Source organism: Protomyctophum bolini (genome assembly GCF_963924005.1).
Source record: "Protomyctophum bolini genome assembly, chromosome: 10".
NCBI classification, from domain to species: Eukaryota; Metazoa; Chordata; class Actinopteri; order Myctophiformes; family Myctophidae; genus Protomyctophum; species Protomyctophum bolini.
In genome coordinates, this window is record NC_137871.1 from 42,537,614 (window position 1) to 42,559,226 (window position 21,613).

The window sequence follows — 21,613 nt, forward strand, 5'->3', positions numbered from 1 at the left end:
TATTCACGAAACTTGCTTGCAATTATATTTGATCTTGTACATCTTGAATGTTTGTGCGAGCATTTCCGCAATTACAATAGTGCCGCAAACATTTGTCAAAACAAAGAAAAGCAAAGAAGAGAAGAGAGAGAAAAAAAGACATCTGAAACAAGGATCTGCATCACTGGGATTCCATTAAATCTGGGAAAGATTCTGCGTTATATTTTAGCTATACAGTCAGTAACATAGGTGTATAAAATATCATTATCCATTATAGGCCTACAGTAACATAGCAGTATTCAGTATATCATTATAAAGCGCCGCAGTCCCTCCCCCTTTCATGACGACATGCAGGCCCAGGAAATAATTCCCAATGCATTTTTCTCATAGACATTTCAAACGGTATTTATTTAAATACTTTTTAAGCGTCGTGCAAAGCCAACTCGAGTCGTGACAAACCATGACAACAAACACAATATGTCGGACCAAACAAATAATTACAAAGAAGAAAAACAAGAAAAGAAGTGTTGTAACCTGCCGTTTTCTTCTTCTTTCTAATTATTTGTTCGGCCCGAAAAATTGTGTTTGTTGTCATGATTTGTCACAACTCGAGTTGGCTTTGTACGAGGCTTAAAAGGTCTTTAAATAAATACTTTTTGAAATGTCTGAGGAAAATGAACGGGGAATCATTTCCTGGGCCCTGGTAGTCTCCAGGTTTTCTTCAGAATATACATGACACTGATTTACTATGACAATATATACTAACGAGCATCTAGTGGTTCTCAAATGTTGTATTTGCAGCCGCAAGGACCCCCTTAACTCTGAGAGTGTTCAAATGGACCCTTATGGGTCCATTTGAACCCTTATGGGTCCATTTGGTTCCATTTGAACACTCTCAGAGTTACAGGCCTGTTACGGTCATTCAGGGCTATCTCTTCATGTGTTTCTGGTAATATTATTGTCCTCAAATTTTTGTATGAAAAAAATGTATATATATTTTTACATAAACGCCCACCATAAGCCAGCATGCATGGCGATGACCCCTGATAGCCTATAGCCTCAGAAAACGAAAGGGCTGATCGGGCTGCACTTTTGTAACTTCCCTCTTCTACCCAGGGAGTTTTTCTCGCCTCTCCCATTTGTGGTTTGTTCATGCGAGAGCTGGTGAAAACCTCAGTGCACTCTCATTTCTCTGGGTTGAACTCTGCTCTCCTGCAAACTGCTGACATTTAAAACCTCCGGTCAAACTTTGTGTCAAACCAGAAACAGGATTGTAACAAAGTGTCCATATGAGCAGGGAGACCATAGGCTACAACGTGTTATATTATATATATTGTATTAACATATGCGTACAGATTGTCTATAAGTTATTATATAATATTAACATACTCTACCATAGGCTACAGCTTGTATAGGTTATATTGCATTAACATAGGCCTACTCAGGAACTCCAATAGCCTATAAGATTTGTGTTAAATATTTTCACTTTTCCCACAGGATTGTTTTTTTACAATCAGTGTATAGCCTATTTGTACGTCTTTAAATGTTCTGATGAATTGACAATGGAGGACCCTAATGTAAACAAGTGAGTGTCCGCCCTGACACCGAAAGGGCCGGGTTCGATCCCTGGCTGGGTCATGCATTGATTGATAGAACTTTGACAGTTTGTAGAATTACAATTTAGGTATTTAGCAGACGCTCTTAATCCAGAGCAATTTACAGTAAGCATTGAAGCAAGAACAAATCATGGTAATATACATAAAAATAGTCATCAAGAATTATACGAGAATGGGGTACAGTTCAAAGAAAGTACAGGTCAATACCATAGATAGGCTGTAAAAGGTCAATACAGAAACTGCTACTGTGAGGATATAAATGATACCAGAAAAAGCACTTTAGTGGCCAGCCGGCTTTCACAGGCCTGAGTTGCTTGTTCATTCGCAGAATCTGGCAACACCGCCTGCAGCGCTGCGGAACGTCACACACAAGCGCCGGAAGCGGTGAGAAGTGAAGTTGTAAACAAAAGCAGGGCTGCGTCGCGTCGAGTAAAGACAAATACTAATTCAAAAAAACACTTTTATAGAGGAAAAACAGAGACAGAGCGAAATGGTTAACGTCAACGATTACTGTCGTTTCTGCAACGACCGCATCAGGAACGACAGTGGGAAGATCCACCACTCCAAGCTGATCTTCGAGAAGAGCAACATTAAGGAGAAGAACATTTTCCAGAGACTGGTGGAGCTGGGCTTGACTCTGAGCCTGTCCGTGCACCGGTCCTTTCGGTCCTGTGTGAAATGTGAGACGCTGATAAAGCGGCTCGAGGGCGCTCTGCCGGCCTTCAGGAGGTGGGAGGAGGACGAGAGGAGAGCCGCGAACAACCCAGCAGCCTCGGCATCACCACCACCATCTGGCCATGGTTCGACATTTCTGTATTCGTTCCGATCGGCTCATATGCCACTAAAGTAAAAAAGTGGAACGCCCCTACCAACAGCCGTTAAGAAATGTGTGAATGAATCCCTATAGAGTCCTTCAAAACCGCTCTCAAAGAAGAGCATGAAACTGGCCCGTGTAAAATAGTTAAAGACCCCCCCCTTTTCCATACTGTTTTCCCTTTATTTATTTTTCTTCATAGAAGTGTATGTCTTTAAATGTTCTGATGAATTGAAAATGGAGGACCCCGATGTAAACAAATCTTAGTGCTTTTCCTGGATATATCCTCGCAGCAGTTTTTGTATTGACCTGTACTTTCTACCCATTCTACAAACTGAATAAAGTAATCAATCTATCTATCTATCTATCAATCGCCATAGCTGCCTGCCACCAAAGAAAATAGCTTCTGCAAGTAGCAGTTTTTCCTGTACAGTTGCTTGTAAATATTGGTAGGGGCTTGTTTCTAAAGTTGCTTAAGGGCTTGTTTCCTAAATGTTTAAAAGTTATTTTTTTAATGTATTTTTCACCCTCCACCAACCTAGTCCCCATATATGGGGGACAAGGGGAGAGCAACGGACTTGAACTCATGCTTCCTTCATGCCTGAGTGTCCAAGTTGCTCCTTTACACCTGACAGGGGGGAGTTTCCCTGGTTGGACGTAGCGCGTGCCGCGTGGAAGGAACATGTTATTCCAACCAGTTCCTGTCCCCTCCATCAGGCTAAATGTTTAAAAGTTAAACCATTGGTTCTACCAACATGTCTGCAGACCCCCTTCTGAAAATATTTGATGCCGGCAGGGACCCCCATACAATATGTGTGTTGTTAAAATAAAAGGACCACTTCACCAATTTTCAACCTATCTTCATGTCTAAAGCTCAAACCACACCAAAGGTCAGGTTGGGACAAAACGTTTTTTTTTAAGGTAAACCACACCAATGCAACTCATGGAGTTGCAATGAGTTTCATTCTGTGCTGCGCTACTGAATCTGTCAGCAGGGCCATTCAGCATGTGCATACACTGTTGATAGTGGGAATGAAATCACAGGCACACCACAGGAAGTGGAGTGCTGAGGCCGGGCCAAACGGGCCAACTTCCTGATGTTATACACCTTCTACTGGGTCCCGCCCCCAGAGGCAAATTCAAAGAAAACAAACAGCAGAGGGTGCTATTTTTTCTTTTTTTGCCCGATGGGTTCCCAGATTGGATTTAACCCATTCTGGGCGGGAACCCCTTTTGGTGTTAGCATTATGTTATGCTTTAGCTATTGAAAAATAGCAGATCTACAAGCTCATGCGCTACGAGCTTGTAGGTCTGCTATTTTTTTTAAATCGAAAATCAGAAAACTGTCATGATGTAGAAGACAATTTTAGAATCTGATCTCAGTTCAAAATGGGTTAAAGTGCTCATGGTGTGGCCTGTAATGTATAGCCGCTTCTATCAGGCTTGTTTTCATAGACCCCTGTTGCTTATATATTTCTCTCTCTTAGAATCTGGCGACACTGGTTCGAATCCAGCAGAGTCGGCTGCCTCGGCGTCACCGCCATCTAGCCACGGATCATCACCATCTGAATGTCCAGAACAACAACCACCGTCTAGCCGTGAATCATCATCATCATCTGAAGCTCCAGATAAACGGGCCCGAGTGGCGCCCAAGAAAACGCAGAGGACTTTGACGAAGATTTGTCCGAAGCCGCCGAGTCCTGCTCGTACCACATCGGCAACCTCCGCACGGCCAAGTATTACGGAGGTAGGATTGTTTCAGACGTGGCGTTAACGATGAAACTCCTATACGTCATAAACGTGAAACCATGAAACTCCGATACGTCATAAACGTGAAACCATGAAACTCCGATACGTCATAAACGTGAAACCATGAAACTCCGATACGTCATAAACGTGACAGAATTAGAATTGGAGAATAATGTACTCGGATGCTGTATAAACTAGTGATTATTCTTGTAGGCTAAAAGGTGCATTCAGAATTTAAATATTAATATTTAAATACTTTTTGATTTCGGGTGTGCCAGTACAGTACGGTGACAGTACAGTAGTACAATACAGTAGAGTAGAGGGACCCCCACACGGTAACTCTTGTAATTTCCCAACCATTTCGGACGCGGCGCCGGCCCTTTGTGCGTGTTCCAGGGACCCCCACACGGAGTTGCACCACTCACTTCACACGGGTGTGATTTTTGCTATCTTGACAGCCCATACACCCAAACAGAAAAGTCTGATCTACACAGCTACATCGTAGCTGTACGGAGAGCTTGGATTATCCTCTTTGTATCTGCCAAATTTTTGTTTCATAAAAAAATATGTCATGAATCTTACTTCATGTCAATAAATTCCGGGTGATTCTTTTTTCAGTGTCCGAGATTGGAAGCGCTCATTTTCAATAACGCCAATGTCCTGCTGCCTCCTGCATTATGTGACATTTCGAAACAGGTCGTACGCAGGGCCGTTGAGTGATTTCCAACGAGCGCCTCCAAACTCCAACACCTGCACGGAATGTATTGACAGAAAGTAACTCATAACATGCCTATACGGTGGATTTTAACGAAGGCAGAAATTTAACCCATTCAGAAGGACGGGAACCCCTTTTGGTGTTTTAACCCATTCTGACCGGGAACCCGTTTTGGTGTTAGCATCATGTTATGCTTTAGCTATTGAAAAATAGCAGATCTACAAGCTCATAGCGCGCCACCGAGTGGCGCGCTACGAGCTTGTAGGTCTGCTATTTTTGAAAAATCGAAGAACGACTGACATTTTTAGAATCTGATCTCAGGTCAGAATGGGTTCATCAGACCAGTGTGTGTCCTGTGAAAACCTCGTATGAATCTGATCTCAGGTCAGAATGGGTTAAGCATTATGTTATGCGCTATGAGCTTGTAGATCTGCTATTTTTTCGTGAATAAGTTAAGTCGTGAAAATGTGGCACAAATCTTTGAATATATATTCTTCCGAGAGAAATTTATTAATTTAACTTTGCTTCTGGGGGTTCCTGGGAGTACATATTTCCAGATGGGGGTCCGCGGCCAAATACAGATAATTCTGGGGGTCCTTGACATGAAAAAGTTTGAGTACCACTGATATAGAAACATAGATTTTTCAGAAAACTGTTTAGAAGACATTTGTAGAATGGGCCTCAGTCCTATATGGGTGTTGAAGTGGTAAGTATTCTGAGGCACCGCTGGACTTGCGTCACGGCACCCACTCTGAGAAACCCTGCTGTGGTAAGATGATTGTCTTTGTTTTGGCCTACTGTCAGAGAATGTTACTGGCTGTCTCTTTATAGCAAATAATATCACCCAAGGACTCATGGATTAAAGTTCTCTGTCGCCACGACTGATTTCACTCATTTGGATTCCATAGAAGCATAGAACCATTCCATAGAAGCATAGAACCATTCCATAGAAGCATAGAACCATTCCATAGAAGCATAGAACCATTCCATAGAACCGTTCCATAGAAGCATAGAACCATTCCATAGAAGCCTTCCATAGAAGCATAGAACCATTCCATAGAACCATTCCATAGAACCATTCCATAGAACCATTCCATAGAAGCCTTCCATAGAACCATTCCATAGAAGCCTTCCATAGAACCATTCCATAGAACCATTCCATAGAACCATTCCATAGAAGCATAGAACCATTCCATAGAACCATTCCATAGAACCATTCCATAGAAGCATAGAACCATTCCATAGAACCATTCCATAGAAGCCTTCCATAGAAGCATAGAACCATTCCATAGAACCATTCCATAGAAGCATAGAACCATTCCATAGAACCATTCCATAGAAGCATAGAACCATTCCATAGAACCATTCCATAGAAGCATAGAACCATTCCATAGAACCATTCCATAGAAGCATAGAACCATTCCATAGAAGCCTTCCATAGAAGCATAGAACCATTCCATAGAACCATTCCATAGAAGCATAGAACCATTCCATAGAACCATTCCATAGAAGCATAGAACCATTCCATAGAAGCCTTCCATAGAACCATTCCATAGAAGCCTTCCATAGAAGCATAGAACCATTCCATAGAAGCCTTCCATAGAAGCATAGAACCATTCCATAGAACCATTCCATAGAAGCCTTCCATAGAAGCATAGAACCATTCCATAGAAGCCTTCCATAGAACCATTCCATAGAAGCCTTCCATAGAAGCATAGAACCATTCCATAGACGCATAGAACCATTCCATAGAAGCCTTCCATAGAAGCATAGAACCATTCCATAGAAGCCTTCCATAGAAGCATAGAACCATTCCATAGAACCATTCCATAGAACCATTCCATAGAAGCCTTCCATAGAAGCATAGAACCATTCCATAGAAGCCTTCCATAGAACCATTCCATAGAAGCCTTCCATAGAAGCATAGAAGCCTTCCATAGAAGCATAGAACCATTCCATAGAAGCATAGAACCATTCCATAGAAGCCTTCCATAGAAGCATAGAACCATTCCATAGAAGCATAGAACCATTCCATAGAAGCCTTCCATAGAAGCATAGAACCATTCCATAGAAGCATAGAACCATTCCATAGAAGCCTTCCATAGAAGCATAGAACCATTCCATAGAAGCATAGAACCATTCCATAGAAGCCTTCCATAGAAGCATAGAACCATTCCATAGAAGCCTTCCATAGAAGCATAGAACCATTCCATAGAAGCATAGAACCATTCCATAGAAGCATAGAACCATTCCATAGAAGCATAGAACCATTCCATAGAAGCCTTCCATAGAAGCATAGAACCATTCCATAGAAGCATAGAACCATTCCATAGAAGCATAGAACCATTCCATAGAAGCATAGAACCATTCCATAGAAGCATAGAACCATTCCATAGAAGCATAGAACCATTCCATAGAAGCATAGAACCATTCCATAGAAGCATAGAACCATTCCATAGAAGCATAGAACCATTCCATAGAAGCATAGAACCATTCCATAGAAGCATAGAACCATTCCATAGAACCATTCCATAGAAGCATAGAACCATTCCATAGAACCATTCCATAGAAGCCTTCCATAGAAGCATAGAACCATTCCATAGAACCATTCCATAGAAGCATAGAACCATTCCATAGAACCATTCCATAGAACCATTCCATAGAAGTCTTCTGTGAAAGCATGCTGCTGCGCACCGACAATAGCAGATCTACAAGCTCACAACATATCGCAGCGTGACGTGTTGTGAGCTTGTAGATTGGCTATTTTCGGTCGTTAGCCTACTTATTTTAAGATGAAAGAGTATTTGAAGTGATCAAACGTATAGAATACGTTTAGAATAAGTTTTTCTTCCAGAATCTTCCAGAAACATGAATGGTCTCAGAAATGTCATAATGGCAACATTGTTGCCTCAAATGTGTGATTTCTTCAGCTGGTCGGCCTAAAACATCATCATTGCATTTTCAGTCTTGAGATTAAATTTTGGTTTATTCCATGAGGACAATTTTTTCTCTCTTTTTTTCTTTTTTTTCTCACTGGCAGATTCATCTGGTTTCCAGGCTAATTACCACTGAGGTGAGTAGCCTGTCTAAAAGATTTTGTACAATTAATTGAAAATACAGAGATAAAGATTCAGACACCTATTCTATCTCATTTCTAAATTTGAGCAAGAATCTTGCAGCACTAGTTGGCCATCCAGTTCATTTTAGTTACTCGTGTTTTTGCTACAAGAGAGAGACTTTATGAGAGGTTTAAGTCAAGCGCTTTTGTCTGTTTAAAGCCACAGTAGTTGGCTCCAGGTGCCCCATTTTGAATGTAGTAATGTTATCAGCAACAACAGACTAAAGACAAATTAGACAATACATAATTTCATGGGGAGGAAATGAGAATAGTTTGAGAATCGTGAGCTAAAATCAAGATTCACATTTGAGCAAGAATCGTGCAGCACTAGCAGCAGTATAGTGGCCCAGAGTCTCTGCCTGCCTGCCACTTTTTAAATCATTCGCACGTAAACGAAACACCTTTTGAAGAGTAGGCTAGTACAGGGGTCTGCGCCTTTAATGACACCACACCACAATTCCAACATTTTTGTTTTTGATTGTCCACGAATATAACCTTTTACCTTGTTAAATATTCTTTCACATTGTTATAATGATCATTAGACTCAGAGCATAGCCCTTCTATCTCCCTCCCCAGTCAGAGTTCAGAGTTTTAATGAATGTAGAATGATGTGCACTTTGTGCAGGACGTAATTTACATACAAATATGAGTGAATTCATTTATTTTATTATTTTAATGCCAGTGTGCCAGTGATCACCGTTCTTTGTGCCAAGGTTGGCACCAGTGCCAAAGGTTGCCTACCCCTGGGCTAGTACATAGCTCTTTTGAATGTTTCTTTCTGGGCGTTTTTATTTTTTAACCCATTCTGACCTGAGATCAGATTCATACGAGGTTTCCACTGGACAACACACTGGTCTGATGAACCCATTCTGACCTGAGATCAGCTTCTAAAAATGTCAGTCGTTCTTTGATTTTTCAAAAATAGCAGACCTACAAGCTCGTATCGCGCCACTCGGTGGCGCGATATGAGCTTGTAGATCTGCTATTTTTCAATAGCTAAAGCATAACATGATGCCAACACCAAAATGGGTGCCCGGTCAGAATGGGTTAATGTATACAGATAAAGTGAGACAAACTAGAAAGGTATAAATTAAAAGCACAATACAATAAAACAGACACGGAAAACAAAAACACAGGGGGAAAAAATGGGAAATAAAGGAAAGGGGCGAGCAGCACACATACAATACAGTCAGTTATTCATTAGAAAAACAAAATATATACAAATGTGTTCGTTCGTGTTTTTCGTAAAGTTTTTTTTATATTATTTGTTTTTTTAAAGTTTTTCTTTGAAAGTTTTATTCTTTTTTAAGTTTTTTTCCCGTGGACCCTCTTGCTATGCGTCACGGACCCCTGGGGTTCCGCGGACCCCACTTTGGGAACCACTGAATTATAAGACGTATATCTGTCCTCTTCCGACTGCCATCATTTGCATTTGTAAAACAGGATAATACATATATGGGCACAAAAGGGGCATGCCCATATATGGGCATGTACTGATGACATCAGCAATCTCCATATATGGGCACGTACTGATGACATCAGCAATCACCATATATGGGCATGTACTGATGACATCAGCAATCTCCAGATATGGGCATGTACTGGTGACATCAGCAATCTCCATCTATGGGCAAAAGTTGGACACAGGTGGTGGAGGTCACACTAAATGCGTTTGTTTACAGTGGGTCGCCATAGTTACCTAATGTGTTTGAATGAGTCCTGGTTGTTATGGTTACTAGTTTAAAGATTGTGCCGTTTTAGAGAAACCTTATGGTTTGTGAGAGAAAAAAAACCCATCGCAGATGACTTAGGTTCGCCCCCTAGTGGTCCGTTTGCAAATGAGTCCAATATTAAGATAGGTCAGTAATAGTATATGGTTGAAACCTCAAATATAGAGATTGTTTTTCAATGGCTTCTGTTACTATTGGGTATACTTGAAAAATAAAACATGAGATTACACAGCTTGTAGTCACGCAAAACACTTTTATTTGTTTCTGCACAAAATGCCTTCTTCGGGGTATTATTATTATTTACAATATCGGCACGCTCTTAATCCAGAGCAATTTACATTAAGCAAGAACAAAAACCATGGCAATACATCGCATACATAAAAAGTAGTTATCATGAAACATTAACAGTCTATATAATGAAACTATGCATAAAGTGCTATGCTATTCTAGTGCTGTCCACATAGAATCGCTATAAGTCAATTATAACTTCCTATAAGAAGTCATCCAGCTGGATATCGTACGTCGGCGACTGGGCGGAGCGTCTTGGCAGCGCTCGACCATACACACCTGGTGTGTGTCTTCTTCTCTGCCAGGAGTCTGGTTTATCGGTCCTTCTTCCACGTCGTCAGCGTACAACACCAGGTTCTGTACGCTCTGGCTGTCCACGGCCGTGTCGAGGATGAGGGGCGGGTCTTCAAGTTGCACCGCCCTCTCCCGTCCGCCGTTCATCGTGGCTTCTGAGGGCGTGGAGGCCGGGGAGAGGAGCCGCTTGGCCCCCAGCCTGTCCGTCTGAGAACATAGCTGGAGGTACGCTTGCTTCTTAGCCTCCGCGGCCTGTCGCCTCACTTCCCTGCTCTTCCAGAAGGGCCTCTTGGGCACCTCCTTGGTCAGTGTGGCCAGAGTCTGCATGGCCAGGATGAGCTCGTCCTTCAGCTCTTCGATGTGGCCGTCCTTCGCGTCCATCTCGTGGCGCCGAAGCCCCTCGGCCTCTTCGGCCCACCTCCCCAGGTCGCTCCTCTCCCTCTCCGCCCGGTCCCTCTCCTCCACCGCCAGGGCGAGGTGGCGCCTGGCGTCCCGCAGCTGCTCTTCCCTGCTCTCCAGAGAGTCGGAGAGCCGCTGCATCTCGCACACTGAACACAGGCAGCGCTGAGTCCGACACGCTGCTTCCACGGCTTGTGGGGCGTCGGCTCGGTCCGGTTCCTGCTGCTTCTTCTCGTCACCCGGTTGTACACGGAGCTCGGTCTCGGTGGCAGAGACCACCAGCTGTTTACTCAACACATTCTCCATTCCTCTCGCCTGGCGTGTTAATTCAATCAATACTGAATTTGTTGAGGGAAGGCTGCTGCTTTTATACTGTTCAGCTGTGTGTACTGGCTGACATCACCGTGAGTCAGCCATGACCAAATATGGAGTTCCAAATCAGCCATGCCTAAATATGGAGTGCATGATGTCAGACCAGCAGCAGGGGTAACCATGACAACCATGACAGAACATATTGGGTAACTATGACGACCCAGTGTCAACAAACTGGCCTCTTCATCATCTGGAGTCACATAAAGACTTCCCAATGCAGAGACACAGGTGGTGGAGGTCACACTAAATGCGTTTGTTTACAGTGGGTCGCCATAGTTACCTAATGTAAACATGGCGAATGAGTCCTGGTTGTTATGGTTACCACGTACTGCTTGTCTGGCATCATGCACTCCATATTTGGGCATGGCTGACTTGGATATGGTTGAGCGCCACCAAGAAGCGCCGCAGTGGTGCAAAAGAAAAAAAAATAACAACAAAATCACACGTGAATCACACAATCACGTGTGAAGTGAGGGGTGCCCACTGTGGCTGTCACATGTTGTCACTGCTTAAAGCAAACATTAAGAGGAAAATACATGTCCTTGTCCCTTCAATGACCATATATGGATGGGCATTAAATGTCATCAGTATAATTATGCCCATATATAGGCATGCCCCATTTGTGCCCATATATGGAGCTGTCTGATTTGTTTGGGCCTGATGCCATGACGACACATTGGACAACACACTCCATATTTGGGCATCTCTGCATTGGGAACTCTTTATGTGATGTCAGAGCTCACTCCAGATGATGCAAGAGGCCAGTTTGTTGACACTGGGTCGTCATAGTTACCCAATATGTAACTATGCTGAACAGTATAAAAGCAGCAGCCTTCCCTCAACAAATCCAGTATTGATTGAATTAACACGCCAGGCGAGAGGAATGGAGAATGTGTTGAGTAAACAGCTGGTGGTCTCTGCCACCGAGACCGAGCTCCGTGTACAACTGGGTGACGAGAAGAAGCAGCAGGAACCGGACCGGGCCGACGCCCCACAAGCCGTGGAAGCAGCGTGTCGGACTCAGCGCTGCCTGTGTTCAGTGTGCGAGATGCAGCGGCTCTCCGACTCTCTGGAGAGCAGGGAAGAGCAGCTGCGGAACGCCAGGCACGACCTCGCCCTGGCGCTGGAGGAGAGGGACCGGGCGGAGAGGGAGAGGAGCGACCTGCGGAGGTGGGCCGAAGAGGCCGAGGGGCTTCGGCGCCACGAGATGGACGCGAAGGACGGCCACATCGAAGAGCTGAAGGACGAGCTCATCCTGGCCATGCAGACTCTGGCCACACTGACCAAGGAGGTGCCCAAGAGGCCCTCCTGGAAGAGCAGGGAAGTGAGGCGACAGGCCGCGGAGGCTAAGAAGCAAGCGTACTGTACCTCCAGCTATGTTCTCAGACGGACAGGCTGGGGGCCAAGAGACAGCCAGAGCGTACAGAACCTGGTGTTGTACGCTGACGACGTGGAAGAAGGACCGATAAACCAGACTCCTGGCAGAGAAGAAGACACACACCAGGTGTGTATGGTCGAGCGCCGCCAAGACGCTCCGCCCAGTCGCCGACGTGCGCTATCCAGCTGGATAACTTCTCATTATAATTATAATAAGTTATAATTGACTTATAGCAATCTATGTAGACAGCACTAGAATAGCATTTTATGTAGACGTAGCAAGTATATATATATATATATATGCAGTTTCATTATATAGATATTCGACTGTTACGTTCTTAGCTTATACGCATGTTTCATGATAACATTTTTTATGTAGGCGATGTATTGCCATGTTAAATTGTAAATAATAATAATAATACCCTGAACGCATTTTGTGCAGAAACAAATAAACAAATAAAGTGTTTTTCGTGACTACGAGCTGTGCAACCTTTTTTTTCAAGCATACCCAATAGTAACAGAAGCCATTGACAAAAATCTCTTATTATTTGGGGTTTCAACCATAACCTGACCTATCTTAAAGATGGAGTGCCACAAGTTTTGTATTTTTCCAGTTTTTCATGTGTCTATAAGGTGACAGTACTTGTATTAACTTTGTATTTGGGGTTTCTTCCTGGAGGCTGAACCCTTGACAGTCAAATGGGCCAATGCAATAAACAGTAATATAGTAACATCACACTATCAGCCCCTCCCCCTTTATCATACAACTACAGCTGTGGGTGCGGCTTCAGTTCAGGTGGATCACCACCCACCAGGCAAACCAGGCATACCTAATGAACTGGTGGGCATGTCCACATAAAAGCAGGATTTTAACAAATGTACACTTTTTGGAAAAAGTTATTCCTCCTTATAATTATAATGATCATGTTTTAGGGTGGAAAAATATCGTGACACTCTTTAATATTGGATTCATTGCAAACGGACCAAGGGGGCGAGCCCAAGTCGTCTACGATGTTTTTTCCCCTCTGAAACCCTTACCTAACACCATGCCAAAAGTAAAAAACTTGATCTTGATTATTTTGGACAAATTCCCTCCCAGCTATCTGTACTCCCAGGCTGTTTAACTGCAGCCAGTGTTGATTTCGTCGACTAAACTAAGACGAAAAATGTTTTTCCACTGACGACAACTAAATAAAAACTAAGCTATGATGACTTAAAACTTAGACTAAATATATTGACAATTTAGTCAACAAATAAAAACTAGACTAAAATGTTAGGAAGGGACTAGTGGACAAGAGATCCAGTATAAGTTATTTTACACTTGGATGCATGCTGAAAATAGCCGATCTACAAGTTCAGCTTGTAGATCGGCTATTTTCAGCATTACGACGGCATCAAGGCCCCAATACACATTTTAAGATCTTATGATATTTAGTTGACTAAAACATTCCGGGTGACTAAAATGTGACTAAAACGAAGTGAAAACTATTCGAGAGACTATGACTAAAACTAAAATCAAAATTTGCTGCCAAAAACAACACTGACTGCAGCTGGTTCAGACTTCAGCCACTCTGGGTGAGACTGAAACATGGCAGAAGTACACATCAAGGGAGTTACGTTGATCTGTTTACATTCGCCGTGCATGAAACCTGCGTTTGTGACATTTTGACAGCAAATTCTGATTTAGTCTTAGTCTAAAGATCATTTTACACATCGGCGAATTAGCGATGCGACGCAAACGAGCGACCCGAACATGTGAAATATTTCACCGGCGAAATGCGACACGTATATATGCGATTATATATCGCCACTCCTCTCCTGCTTTATGCCGTTGGTGTCCTTTCCACCACTTCTTGTCTTCTTCACTACTGTGACGGGGCCAAAAGTCTTTTGTCTTCTTCACTGCCGTGACGGGGCCCAGAGTCTTTTGTCTTCTTCACTGCCGTGACGGGGCCCAGAGTCATTTGTCTTCTTCACTGCCGTGACGGGGCCCAGAGTCTTTTGTCTTCTTCACTGCCGTGACGGGGCCCAGAGTATTTTGGGGCCCAGAGTCTTTTGGGGCCCAGAGTCTTTTGGGGCCCAGAGTCATTTGGGGCCCAGAGTCATTTGGGGCCCAGAGTCTTTTGGGTTCCACGTTCGTTCGGCCGCTCACCCGTGCCGTCGGTAAAATAAAAGTATAAATAGGGTGATGTCAGCAAATGTTTGGCTTCTTTTGGTAAATAGCCTGGGAAACTAAGAAAAAGCAATGCATGACACTACATTGGGGTTTCATGATCATTTTTGACTGTTTGCTAAGAATTTGCTCAGAATTGTATTGAAAGGAGGATAGCCCCTTGAGATGCAGCATCTCATTTTAGAGGGATCCCATACACAGAAAAACATTACATACAGTACAGTATGAACCCAGTATGAACAGTGCAGTTACACAAATAGACAGTGCACAATAGACAATACACAGACATGTACAGATACAGTTAGCTTGCTCTTCCTCTATCCCACCCACTCCCCCACCCCCCCAACTCTCTCTAGACAAGCAAATTACAGTACAGTACAGTGACTTGGACAGGGGTCAGAGGTAAACAGCAGTACGGGCCAGTGTTGGTAGCATGAACAAGTTGTTTTGAGGTGTGAATATAGGGAAGTCCTGAAGCGGCCTAACCTGACTCCGCCAGATGGGGCAGCAGAGAGTACACAGGGTCCCCCCCCTCCTGCTCCCACCTGGGAACTCTCAGGCAGACTCGACGCTCCGCCCACCAAGCGGCCTGGCCAATCAGTGGCAGCTAGAGGCGGGATCAAGGCAGGACTGTGTATGCCTTGCCTTGATCCCGGCTCTACCTGCCGCTGATTGGCCAGGCCGTTTGGTGGCTGGAGCATCGAGCATACAAATGTCTTCTAAAATCAGTTTCTATATCGGTGGAACTCAATTGTTTTCACGTCAAGGACCCCCAAATGTATCTGTATTTGGACCCCCATCTGAAGACATGTCGTTCCAGGGAACAGCCCAGAAGCAAATATTTAAGTTACAAATATTCACGTACGATTTTGTATACGCTATAATAGCATATTCAAAGATTTTTCAAAAATGGCAGATCTATAATATAAGCTTGCAGCCTGACACGAAGTCACGTGCTTTGAGCTTGCATATTTGCTATTTTTGAGTGGTGCAACCACTCCTATAGACGGCTATGTGTGTGTGTGTCCCTGTGTCCGAGCACGAAAATAGCGTTTGTTCACCACCAAGTGTCACTGTTGCACAGCCTAACACAGACACACACAGGCCAGGGAGGAGGGCTTGTACAGTACAGTACAGTACAGTACAGTACAGTACAGTACAGTACAGTACAGTACAGTACAGTACAGTACCACTCACTTCAGACGCGTCTGATTTTTCTAATATTTTAACGTAGCTCCGGTGTCGTCATCACACTGGCGTTTAGGATAAGGCTCTGTGTTGTAGCAAATCATAATAACAATAATTGTGATATTTTGATTTCACATTGTGTGTTATAGACCCAGGACGCAGCCTCTGTTGAACACCTGCAAGCCAGCGCGTTGAAACCAGACAGCAAGTCGCACAGTCCTGGTACGTTCTGTTTTTGTCTTTCACTTGATGTATTTATCCACTTCCTTGCGAATCCCACACGTTCTGCTTGCTTTAGCTTTAGCTGTTAGTGTTATGTCTGCACACAGGCATCGTTCCTAGCAGAGGCGCACGATAGAATCGGTAGCATATCGAAATCGGCCATAAGCATGCCATATCGGTATCAAATCGGTGGCTTTGTACTCTAAATGGACTCTAAATAGTACAGTTAGAGTTAAGCAATAAGCCACGAGAGGTCTCAGGTTATTACCGGGTATTTTACACTGGCTGGGAGCGTAGGCAGACCTGAGGCGCAGCCGAGGGTCTTCTACCCTCCCAGCCAGTGTAAAATACCCGGTAAGCTGGGGCCTCGAGTGGCTTAGTGCTTTTCTAAAACGGTTACAAACATATAGCAATATTAACCTAATAAAACTATTGAATTCACAAAAGTAGCTACGCTTTGCGCTACCAGAGCGAGCCACATAACTTCCTTGTTGTGCTTGGCAAGTAGGCTATGTGACGGGAGAATAGCGCTTGATGTTTTTACAAGCGCTCCCCTTCCCCAGTTCAGCTACAAGGCTGCAGGATGATACAAAGTGATTGAAGGAGTGGGTTATCGGTGAAATTTACACCGGTCACGTGACCGTAACCAGCCAATCAGAATGAAGTATTGGGACTACCCGTTTTAGAATGTAAAGTAGTGGCTTAGTACTCGCTGAGCAGCCAGTCTGCCTGTCTCTGTCTCGACTTTAAGAGCATCAGCTGTTAGTGGGTTAGGGGAGCTTACCATCTACTTCCACCAGCAAAACAAAATTCAATTTTTTTTAATGAGTTCAATGAGTGTAATCATGTGATCAGTATCTGAATCGGCCGATATGACCCTGCAAATAACCGGAGATCGGTCATAATTTCAATATCGTGCATCTCTAGTTCCTAGCAATATTGTTCTACTGTGTTGTGCCTAGAGTTGTTTGAGAGTGTTGCGTTCAGCTGCGAAGGTCCTGACATTGTTTCAGACGTCTCCATCTGTGCATCTTCCATCTTGTAGCCCTGCCCCGCCACATAACTCCATCTTCCATCTTGTAGCCCTGCCCCGCCACATAACTCCATCTTCCATCTTGTAGCCCTGCCCCGCCACATAACTCCATCTTCCATCTTGTAGCCCTGCCCCGCCACATAACTCCACTAGCACCATCTGTGAAAGAAGACAGAGGCTTATTTAATTAATTCATCTTTATTCTATTCCTTCTTTCCAGACCAGTCTGTGGAGTCCAGCCTGCAGGTGAAGATGAGTACTGCAGTGCCTGCCAGGACCATTTCTATTAACCAGGAACTATTTGAAATAGTTGAAATTGAAGACCACCAGGATCCCAGTGAGTTTCAACATTTCTTTCCCTTTTTCTTTTCAGTTCATCATCTTATCAGCCTTTCAGTAATACACACATACACATCACATTATATTTAACGTATCTAGCTATGTTTCGAAAGATAATCACTCACAATTAACTCTTGTTTAACATTGTTCTATTATATAATATTAAATTTACTAAAGTTCTTAGTCGCCATGACTGATTTCCTCACAGCTAGAAGGTCCTGGGTTCGATTCCCACTGGGAGTGTGTTCTCTCCTCCGTGTCACTTAGGTGGGGTTGGCAAGGGCCTTTCTGTGTGGAGTTTTCATGTTCTCCCAAAAATGCAGTAATCCTGGTCTCTATACTGCCTCCCCCTGGCCAGCCAACTGGTTAGAATAACATGTTCCTTCTCTATACTGCCTCCCCCTGGCCAGCCAACTGGTTAGAATAACATGTTCCTTCTCTATACTGCCTCCCCCTGGCCAGCCAACTGGTTAGAATAACATGTTCCTTCGCTATACTGCCTCCCCCTGTCCAGCCAACTGGTTAGAATAACATGTTCCTTCTCTATACTGCCTCCCCCTGGCCAGCCAACTGGTTAGAATAACATGTTCCTTCTCTATACTGCCTCCCCCTGGCCAGCCAACTGGTTAGAATAACATGTTCCTTCTCTATACTGCCTCCCCCTGGCCAGCCAACTGGTTAGAATAACATGTTCCTTCCACAGCATGATTCTATTTTACATCCGAGCATAGACATGGTAACGACACTGCCCGTCTTGCTGGCTCTGACCAGACTGACCTCCGAGACGCGCAAGGTTAGGTTAGGTTGGAAATAATAAATAATAATACAAGTACGGTATAATACCACACACCCATTTCAAATCATATTACGGCGTACGTGTGTTCAATCAATTATTCCATCAAAGAAAACGGCATAAACAATATTAGTTTGCCTCTTATACGAAAATAAAAGCTACTGTCGCCTTTCCAAGCTGTCATTCTCTTGTATTATATCAAACTTGTATTATTTCCCAGTATTATTCGTCTCAGCTGCTCAGTGACACTGGATGAAAAGATTGTGGGACAAAAATGTAAGAAAAAGTGTATTGGTAAATTACGATTGTAGCCGATATTGAAACTCTGCATGGGAAACACTTTTGATGCCAAGTACGAGATTCCTCTTGTTTAGGTATTATTAAACCCAGCTATGCCAAGGACCCAGGAGACGAGATTTGGTTTTATTACTATTGATTCAGAAATGTATCGCTGATATTTACCATATAGTTGATCCCCCGTCGCTAGTTATCTATCAGCGCGACCTTTAGCAGCGTTTTTCTCTGAATTGAAGCTCAGATTGAGGTTGTTGTTGGGAGCTCAATAAAATAAATCAGCGCGACCTCGCGGTTAGAATATTAGCAAATATTAGAGAAGAAAAGGGACACAGAGAGACAGATACAGAAATCCTTTTACAGGACAGATGAGTGGAACGGGTACTCTGACACGGGCACAACGGGTATGGCATAGCTGGGTGGGGTATGGATCTCCAACTTCCAGCGTCACCGACTCTGTTCTCTACAGCCGGGCACCCGTCTAGTTCGGTTAATGTTCAAGCATTTAATGTTTTTCTCTCACGTCATCTTTGGCCTAGATGCGCTGCACCATCCCGTGTGTAAAGAGGAGGCTACACCTGAACAGCAGGAGAAAAGCCCCAATCTGGTCCAGGAGGAACCAGAGTGTCCACAGAATAAAGAGGAACAGCAGAAGAAAAGCCCCGGTCTGACGGTCAAGGAGGAACCGAAGCCTCCACAGAATGACGAGGCACAGGGAACGCTATCCCAGGGACCAGATGGGCCAATGGTGACATCACTCGCAGACAAGAGTGAAGATGCTGAAGAAAAGAAAAACTTTAGTTGTACAGTTTGCAACAAAGTGTTTGCTGCAAAGGGAAATCTGAGGAAGCACGCACTCATTCATACAGGGCAATACCCCTTAACGTGTACATTTTGTGGCAAAGGCTGTGTAGATAGGAGTGGACTAAAAACACACATGATGACTCATACAGGAGAAAAGCCCTTTACTTGTACAATTTGTGGGAAAGGCTGTATAGCTAGGAATAGGCTGACAACACACATGATGACTCATACAGGTGTAAAGCCCTTTGCCTTTACTTGTGAGGTTTGTGGAAAAGGTTTTTTCACAAAGGGGTTTCTAGAAAGACACACGAGGGCTCACACAGGGGAAAAGCCCTTTAGTTGTACGGTTTGTGGCAGAGGGTTTTGTGTAAGTGGTGCTCTTAAAGCACACATGAGGACTCATACAGGGGAAAAGCCCTTCCAGTGTACCGTGTGTGAGAAAAGATTCCCTAAAAAACTCAATCTGAAGCTACACATGATGATCCACACGGGGGAATACACCTTCCATTGCACGGTTTGTAACCAAGGCTGTTGTCAATGGAGTGATCTAAAAAAGCACATGATGATTCACACGGGTGAAAAGTCCTTGCCCTGTGCCGTTTGTAAAAAAAGATTCAGCAAACAGTCTTATCTGAAGAGGCACATGATCATTCATACTGGGGCTGAACTTTTAGGAGAAGGCTGATGCACACATCCAAGGACAGATAGAACTAGAAAGGTCGCAATTTAAAAAAATTGCAGAGTGTGGTTGCCGCAGTGGCTTACATATACCCCTCCCACTAATATTGCCAGCCTATTACAATTTCAAGTCACACCTTAGATCATGTGTAAGTAATTCGGAGGGGATTTAACCCCCAAAATTCATGTTTTTGCGACAAACTGTTACATTTCTCGCATTTGCGGCGCCCCCTATGGATGGAATCTAGAACTTGGTTGATTGAACCACCCCGGACATGTGATTCAAATTTGGGATGGATTGGACATTCCGTTCATGATTTATGGCATTTATTTGTGATATAGGCCCCTCCTACTAACTTCGGACGACGATTACGGCCGAACGATACGCACTATCAAAATTCTGCAGTTCGTGTTTTAATTGGATGCGTCCAGAGATATTATTATATTATTATTATATATTATAATATTTTGATTTTACGACCTACGGCTCAAGAGTTATAAGCCAAAACGTAAAGTTATAGCGCCACCATGAGGCCGACCGATAAAATTATAGGTTAAATAATTTTAGTTATAATCATGAATTTTTCCTCCAAGTTTTGTAACTATAGTGATTACAGTCTCCGAGGAAAAAATACTTGAATGTGATTTTTCGCATTTTTCCATTGAAGTCAATGGGATAATTTAATTCACTAATAAATTCATATCAATTAAACTATACAACATTTCTCTTAGCAAAGTACAAGCACTCGATTTTTCCGGTCAATTTGACATATGGCTCAAGTGCGTACAGTCAAAACTGTGGGAGGGGTAGTGCGTCAAACTAAAGACTAATCCAGTGGAATAAGTTTAATAATAATAAAGTGTTCCAATTACAAAAGTCTGGTTGCCCTGTTAGGGCAGCCCCTGCCCTTTTACCCGTCTGTAAAACAACTGCCCTTTCCAGACCACAAATTAAGCAATAAGCCACGAGAGGTCTCAGGTTATCGGGTATTTTACAATGGCTGGGGGCGTAGGCAGATCCGACGCGCAGCGGAGGGCCTTCTACCCCACAGCCATTGTAAGGAAATCAAGCGCTCCCCTTCCCCAGTACAGCTATAGATGCGGAATCGGCTGGGAACGATATGAAGGGATTAAAGGTGTGGGTTATCGGGGAAATTTCACGTGACTGTAACCAGCCAATCATAATCAAGTATTGAGACTAAACGTTTTAGAACGCAGCATTTACTATGGTGAGAGAAATGCAAATGCCGCTCCTTTCCATGCCATACCGGAAGCAGCATTCAGGAGAATTGCTTTTTTCCGAAGTCTCCTGAACTTGAACACAGTATTTTGTGTTGAACAAATGTGTTTAGAAATCCATGTCGTACACCGCATCTCCACTGGCTAAAGAGTGCTGGGTTGTGCCCTACAAGTGCTGATCTACAAGCTCTAGCGTTGTGAGCTTGTAGAACTGGTATTTTCACTATTTTCACTTACGGGATTTCATCCCCTGCCTCTCTGCACGTCCCTGTGTTAAGGTGCATGTGTTCATAACATCTGTACTTCACAACATAAACACAACAAAAATAAATACAAATTAAAAAATAAAACACAGGACTGCTAAGGTATCTGCACACAGCGTGTATTTGTTGGTACGAA

At 43.5% G+C, this 21,613-nt stretch overlaps 1 protein-coding gene across 2 annotated transcripts; it reads left to right on the forward strand.

Annotated features, from left to right (window-relative positions):
- The first annotated feature begins 1,998 nt into the window (after positions 1 to 1,998).
- On the forward strand, positions 1,999 to 20,319 carry LOC308323083 (uncharacterized protein). 2 transcript variants are annotated; one of them, XM_080774684.1, is made up of 6 exons: positions 1,999 to 2,395; positions 3,897 to 4,156; positions 7,914 to 7,946; positions 15,962 to 16,034; positions 17,288 to 17,404; positions 19,033 to 20,319. In XM_080774684.1, exons 1-6 carry the CDS (start codon positions 2,086 to 2,088, stop codon positions 19,980 to 19,982), a joined length of 1,743 nt encoding a protein of 580 aa, XP_080630810.1. In that variant the 5' UTR covers positions 1,999 to 2,085; the 3' UTR covers positions 19,983 to 20,319. The 2 variants fall into 2 exon arrangements, with proteins under 2 accessions (XP_080630810.1, XP_080630811.1); XM_080774685.1 differs by lacking the exon at positions 7,914 to 7,946.
- Positions 20,320 to 21,613: the final 1,294 nt, after the last annotated feature.

What these genes read in the sequence shown, in the direction of transcription:
- LOC308323083 (XM_080774684.1), top strand. Translation starts at nt 2,086, where the DNA reads ATGGTTAACGTCAACGATTACTGTCGTTTCTGCAACGACCGCATCAGG. An exon ending in ACCACCACCATCTGGCCATG is followed by an intron (nt 2,396 to 3,896) that starts GTTCGACATTTC and finishes TCTCTCTCTTAG; the next exon opens with AATCTGGCGACACTGGTTCG. An exon ending in CCAGGCTAATTACCACTGAG is followed by an intron (nt 7,947 to 15,961) that starts GTGAGTAGCCTG and finishes TGTGTGTTATAG; the next exon opens with ACCCAGGACGCAGCCTCTGT.